This window comes from Penicillium canariense, assembly GCF_028826845.1.
Source record: "Penicillium canariense strain IBT 26290 chromosome Unknown utg000008l_segment0_segment0, whole genome shotgun sequence".
Lineage (NCBI taxonomy): Eukaryota > Fungi > Ascomycota > Eurotiomycetes > Eurotiales > Aspergillaceae > Penicillium > Penicillium canariense.
The window spans coordinates 2421550-2427966 of NW_026622735.1; the positions used below are offsets into that span (position 1 = coordinate 2421550).

At 55.7% G+C, this 6417-nt stretch overlaps 2 protein-coding genes across 2 annotated transcripts; both read right to left on the reverse strand.

Moving 5' to 3' along the window:
* Positions 1 to 2470: 2470 nt before the first annotated feature.
* Positions 2471 to 3524, reverse strand: N7482_010777 (exonuclease/endonuclease/phosphatase family protein; the record flags this gene model as incomplete). The annotated part of the gene is made up of 2 exons (XM_056692901.1): positions 2471 to 2497; positions 2529 to 3524. The coding sequence occupies 2 exons, from the start codon at positions 3522 to 3524 to the stop codon at positions 2471 to 2473; spliced, it is 1023 nt and encodes a 340-aa protein (XP_056538858.1).
* Positions 3525 to 3574: 50 nt separating this feature from the next.
* On the reverse strand, positions 3575 to 5737 carry N7482_010778 (uncharacterized protein; the record flags this gene model as incomplete). Its single annotated transcript, XM_056692902.1, has 1 exon — positions 3575 to 5737. The coding sequence occupies one exon, from the start codon at positions 5735 to 5737 to the stop codon at positions 3575 to 3577; it is 2163 nt and encodes a 720-aa protein (XP_056538859.1).
* Positions 5738 to 6417: the final 680 nt, after the last annotated feature.

A 6417-nucleotide genomic window follows, 5' to 3' on the forward strand; every position in this document is an offset into this window, starting at 1 on the left:
TCGATCAGCCGTTTCGTCGAGCGAGCCCCCCTCTCTTTCCACCACGCAGCCTCCCAGGCCTGCTTCGCCCGCTGTCGGATACGTCGTTTCACCGCTGATGCAAGAATGATATAACGGTTGTCTTGGTTGGTTAGATCAGTGTCGGCCAGGGCGGCCTCCTTTGCGGTTACATCGGCTAGCTCGTTTCCTAGTGTCCCTTCGTGGGCCGGGATCCAGCGAAATTCGACCTGATGACCTTGGTCGTTTAGGCTTTGAAGATGCTGGATGGCCGAGACTAGGTAAATCTGGCCTGACGGCATCCGCGGTCGGCGAAGGGCCATCAGGCCGGCCTGGCTGTCGGTGAACACAACAATCTTGCGAGACTGGTCCGCTGGTGCTCGGGTTTTCGGCTGGGGGATTTCTGATTGGATAGCTGGCTGGATTGCCGGCTGGATTGGGAGCTCGCTGGCCGCTTCGGCCGCTTTCCACATTAGTGAGAGGACCATATCGATGGCGCGAAGCTCTGCGGCGTAGACCGTGGAGATTCCTTCCGTGCCCATCTGCGACCGAGCTTGGGTGATCTCATTTCCACTAACCACCGCACCAGCGCCCACTCGACCTTCGTAGCCACTGCCGTCTGTGTAGACAACTAAACTATCTTGCCTTGATAGTATCTCATCGTGCTGCTTCCTTGCTGTTTCCCGGTCGGAGATAATTACCGTTGGAGGCACACGCCAGGGCTCTCGGGCGTACGCAAGACGGCTCTCCCAGACTCCCGCCAAGAACTCAGGGGGAGCCGTTAAGCAACCACCCTTCTTCCAGGCCTGTGCCTCCATTGGAGACCATCCCGATCGGTCACGTTGGGCCTTCGGTCGTTGGTGTATCATGGATTTTGGCACTGCATAGGCAGGCCCTGTGCGAATTCGTAAGGCTGTCTCTTGTGCTATCCTCGTCATGAGGATTGGCATCGGCATTAGGCTTAGTTCCACACACAGCGCAGCCGCGGCCGTCGTTTTGAATGCACCTCCAACGACGCATGCTGCCTGGTGTTGGAGGTCCCCAAAGGGTCTAGCAGTTTGCATTTGCTTTGCTTTGGTCCACTGAGGTTCATACCAGGCTGCCAGACCATAGAGAATCTGTGGGATCACTATAGCCTGGTATAGCCGTCGCATCGAGAGTAAAGAGGCCCCCCAGGTCGATCCTGAGAGCGATTTGAGAGCTTTTAGGCTTGATTGGCCCTTGATAAGAAGCTTCTTGCGATGAATGTCGAATGTAAGTTTCTCGTCGAGCCAGAAGCCAAGATATCTCTCAGCTCCAGTAGACGCCTGGATCACCACGTCGCCAAGGCGAAGCGGAGTATAGCAAGGCTCTTGCTGAGGCCCCACGAAGTGAACCAGTGCATATTTCTTGATATCAAAGACAGATGCATGTCGCTTAGCCCATTGCTGGGCTAGACCACATAGCCGCTGGAGCTTTCTAGTAGTTTCGGCTTCCGTGCGGCCAATGGCCATCGCTCCAGCGTCGTCCACCCATCCGTGACCAAAGGTCTTTGGGCCGTTGAAGAGTTCGATGAGGTCGGAGTTATAGATAAGGTAGAGGATAGGGGATATTGGTGAGCCCTGTGGGATGCCAGTTGGTGTAGGAATTCGGTCGGATAGGCCCTCAGGCATGCGGATTTTTGTCGATCGGTCAGAGAGGAAGGCCTGCACCCACGGCACAAACCATCCAAGCCTACGCTTACGGAGGTTGTGGAGTAGCCGAAGATGTGCTACGTTGTCATAGGCGCCAGAGACGTCTAGGAAAAGCATAGACACGACCTGCTCGGCCAGAGAGCCTTTCCCCCAAGCGGTCCGAATGCGGTCGAGAATGATCTGAATGGCGTGGTCGGTCGATATACCCTTCCTACCACCAAGATGGCCAGGGGGCAATAGACCATATTGTTCAACAAGATATGAAATACGTTTGGCCATCACCGATTCCAATGCCTTTGCAATGGTGTTTAGCAGCGCTACAGGGCGATAGGATTTCGCAAGCTGGTAGTCTCGGTCACCTGCCTTGCGTAGCACTACCGTTATTGATCGCTGAAAATGCTTAGGGTTATAACCTGCGCTCGCACACGCGTTGAAGAGCGAAGTGAGGTATGCCAGAACCTGAGGGATCTTAATGATCTTGTGCCATAAACCGTTCGGGATAGTATCGTCGCCAGGCGCTCGTCTGGCCGGTGCGCGGAGGATAGCCTCTTCGATCTCGTGTGGCTGAATTGGTGGCATGTCGATTTGGTCAGGGTATTGGAACCCTTCGATGTCCGAGAGCTCCGCCGGTGGTGGTATTGGAAAGAAGGCTGTGCGGAAAGCCTCGGCTTTCTCGCTGACCGTCTCCGCAAGAGATTCTGTTCCAGTCTTCAACGATGGTGTAATGCCTCGCTCGTATGCGCCTTTGCGATTCCGCGCCCATTTGGCAAGCTGCCATAGGCCTCTCTCTCCCTGTTCGATCACGTGCTGTACGCGTCGACGATGTGCTCTGGAAAGCTTCGACTTGATGAGCCTCACTTTCTTGTTCCTGGCCATCGTATAGATGGCCCAGTCTTCCATATCCTGCGTGCGCGAGAATACGCGGCGGAGTCTGCGCGCCTCTTTAATAGCCTCACGGCATTCTTCATCGAATCCAGGATTCGACCAAGAGGATGGGTCAGCCCAGGGCGTAGAGAACTCCACCGCCGCATCCACCACGCGCATTAGCGCTGAGCAGGCCAGTTCGATCGTTTCTGGCCTAGTCAATGTATTGGGTGGTGGTGGCAGGTGTTGTTCGAGGTATTGTTTCAATTTCTCGTCATCGGTGGCTTCCCAATTCCGTCTTCTTGGCTGTGTGAACTGTGGCGTAGTTATATCGAGGACGGTGCGGATTGGAAGATGGTCGGACTGGCTATCTACGTCATTGGCGATCTCGCAGGTAGTCAGGCAGTCTAGCAAGCTACTAGATACGAATGTGAGGTCGATGACACTCTTCAACGGGCCCTGTTGCCATGTAGGCTTGCCTGGCTCTCCCACATAGGTTAGAGATAGGTCAGGGAGGATCGAATCCACCAAGATGTGAGCTTCTTGCTCGGTCTTTCGAACGGAAGGGCCACCCCACAGAGGATGATGGAGATTGAAGTCTCCTACCACGACGTGTTCCGCCTCCGGTCGTTTCGCAATTTCGCTGTATAAGCGTTGAAGTTGCTCTTTGTTGGTGTCATGCCGATATATATTGTGCACGAAGAGATCCGTCCAGCCATCGCGCTGATTCCGCCGGAGTTTTAGAATCTGGTAGTCGGCGTTGACTACCGTGTGGGACCATATAGAGGGGTCAATCCGCTTCGAAACGAACATACAGACCCTGGTTCTTTCCGCCTCACCCGACCTGGCATCCTTGACTACTGGGTATAGTAGCTGATGGGATGCTGTAGCCGGGTGATGCGTAGTGTCAAGCTGGTTGTTTTCCCATGGTTCCTGAATGGCCACGACTCCTGCGTCTCTTACGCCTCTCTCCCGCAGAAGTGTGGCCATCACGGGCCATTGTTTATGCGCGTTGTATTGGATGATTTGGAATGCTGATTTCATTGACGAGTCGGGTCGTAGTCGCTGTCCGATGATGCGTCGTGAAAGATCTCTTCCTCCTCCTCGGTCCATGAGTTCACGTAGGTTTCGTATCGAACCCCTTCGATGGGGGTGAAGGGAAAGTTCGTCACGACATCTTCCGGTGGAGGCAGGTCTTGTTCAGCAGTCTGTAGTAGCAATTGTGGTGGTGAGCTTAGTGGTGAATCTGGTATGGCTACCGAGGACCGCATCAACCGCTGGAAGGCCTGGATATCTTCGTCCTCTTCCTGGGCCTGGATATCCTCTAGCCCCACCAACGCGAGGGCCGCTGACGCAGTGTCCTGCATAGCGTGGTCCTCCTCCCCTCTATTATTGAAACGCGCTCGCTTGTGTGGGTTTGGGGCCTCAATGGTCTCGGTAGCTTCGATAGCCGTGTCCGTGCGTACCTCGGAGGCCGCCGCATTGGTGGACGATTTAGAACGGTTCTTGGAGCCTGGTGGTCGGCCTGGGCCTCGGCGTGCCGATTGGCTTAGTTGTTGTGTAGGTGGCTGTGATAACTGTGTGGACTGTTGTGCTGCCGGAGCGTGCTGGGACGCTTCGAGGCCCTGGCCCCGTCGGGATCGCGTGTTGTAATCCGACTGAATCATCACCCGAGGCTGTGGGGGTTTCTTCTGAGCCGACTGAACCGGCTGGACTGGCTGGACCTGTCGCTGAGGTTGCCGGGCTGCGGGTTGTTGAGCCGTGGCCTGCCTATAACGGGCAGGGATGCGGTGAAAAGGTGGCGCTTCGAGCAGACTACTTCTTGCCCTGGCTACCTCTCTCTCGTGAACCTCACATTCGCGGGCAGTAGACCGGTGTGGTCCTTTGCAGTTAGCGCACTTGATAGTTACTACGGCTCCGCGTATGGCCTCGCACTCCCAGGTAGGGTGCTCGGCCGCGCAGTAGCCGCACAGAAAGGTTTTGGAGGGACAGTGAGCCTGAACGTGCCCTGGTTTCTGGCACTTCCTGCAGAACTTCGATCTCCCTTCACGGCAGAAACGGGTGGTTTGGCAGATCCGATGGCCCCAGATAGTGCCAACAGCGATCGCCCGGTTGGCTACGACCGGCGACGACATCTCGATGACCAAGGAGCCCTCGTTCTTCCTCGGAGTAGGCTTAGTGAGCCAGCTCAGGTGGAGGATAATAGGCTCATCCTCACCCTCACTAGACCACTCCGGGTTCTGACGAAGTAGTTCATCCGCAGTCTTATTCATCTCCGCAGGGTCCGTCACGTCGAATAGAGGTAGCCCACGCGCAACTACCCCCCAGGTAGGCCTCTGGATTATTGCATTACCGAACGGTTTTAGCCAGTCTTTGAACTGGGCCTTCCGCATCACCTCCGCCGACGCAGCCGTGTCAGTAATGATCGCTATATCCCCTGAGGGTAGCTTCCGGGCCGCAACCACCCGAATGCCAGCGAGAGCACCACTATCCTTCTTTCTTGCCACGGCTATCCGACCCCGATCTGCCTGGAGGACGAGGTCGGTCTCTGATTTGGACCGGAGCGTTGCCCGTACCGCATCGTCACGAATCTTGACGATAATCTGCCGGTCTTCCTGTAGCTCGGCTTGAGGGACCCCGATCGATGACGTGCCATCCGAGCTTGGCCACGATGACGGGCCAGCCGCGAAGGGGGCTGCTGCCGCGACCGACTGCCGCCACCCCTGGGCACGGAAGCCGCGCCACGCCGCCGCTGAGGATTCGTTGGAGATCGAAGATTGGATACTGCTTGTTGATTTGGAGATCTCCGTGGTTGATTTGGATATCTCACCAGTGGATTTCTCGAGCGTGTTCATCCGCTGGGTGAGGTGGTCGGTGGTGCGGGAGATTTTCTCCAGCGCCAGCAGAACTCTCTCCATCCCCTGCGTATCACCCCGTTGGGCGTTCTGGGCGTATCGATGCACCTGCTTCACGAAGCCATGGACGGCGCCAGTGGTTTCGTGGGCGGATTCATCAATATAGCGGAGTATCGATGCGGCTGCTCTCGCTATCTCCTCCATGCTTTCGAATTGGGCGTGGTTGGTTGGGCGAGTCTCTCGCTGGTTTGGCTGGTGTTGATTTTGCACACGTGGTCCGGTCGGAGGCAGAAAATTCTGTCTTGACGGGTGCACAAATGGCAAATTGGGCGCGCTCGCAACCGCCATCGCTGCTACCGATATCAAACCGGTATCAAACGATAGCGCTTGGGGTCAATTGAAATTTGAACTAGGTCTCAAGGTCCTAGGACCTCTAGTTGTCGAGATATCGCAAGAAATCGATTTCGCCAAGAGATAGTTGCTTTTCCTAGAAATTGATAGTGGCTACATCGTCCACCCACCCAATTCCTCGCACGCAATCATCCTTGCTTGTGCCCTTCATGCACGCAAGGATGAGAGGGGTGTTGAAGATTAGGAAGATGATGGGCGACAGCGGTGATCCCTGGGGGATCCCTGTTGGTGTAAGGAAGATATCTGAGGTATAGCCAGTTGGTAGCCTGATGCGTGTCGAGCGGCCAGTCAAGAAAGACTCTAGCCAAGCGGCGAAATAGCCCAGTCCTAGCCTGCGGAGGTTGTGAAGCAGTCGTTGGTGGGAAACGTTGTCGTATGCGCCGGCAACGTCTAAAAACAGCGCGGAGACCACCCGGTCGTGTCCCCATGCGGTATATACCATATCAAGGATCATCTGTATGGCATGGTCGACACTAATGCCTTTCCTTCCACCTAGATGGGTCCTTGGTAGGAGCTGGTGTTCCTCCACTGCCCACGCGATGCGAGCAGCGACGACTGACTCTAGTACCTTGCCGAGGGTATTTAGCAGGGCGATTGGGCGCCAGGACTTTGGTTTG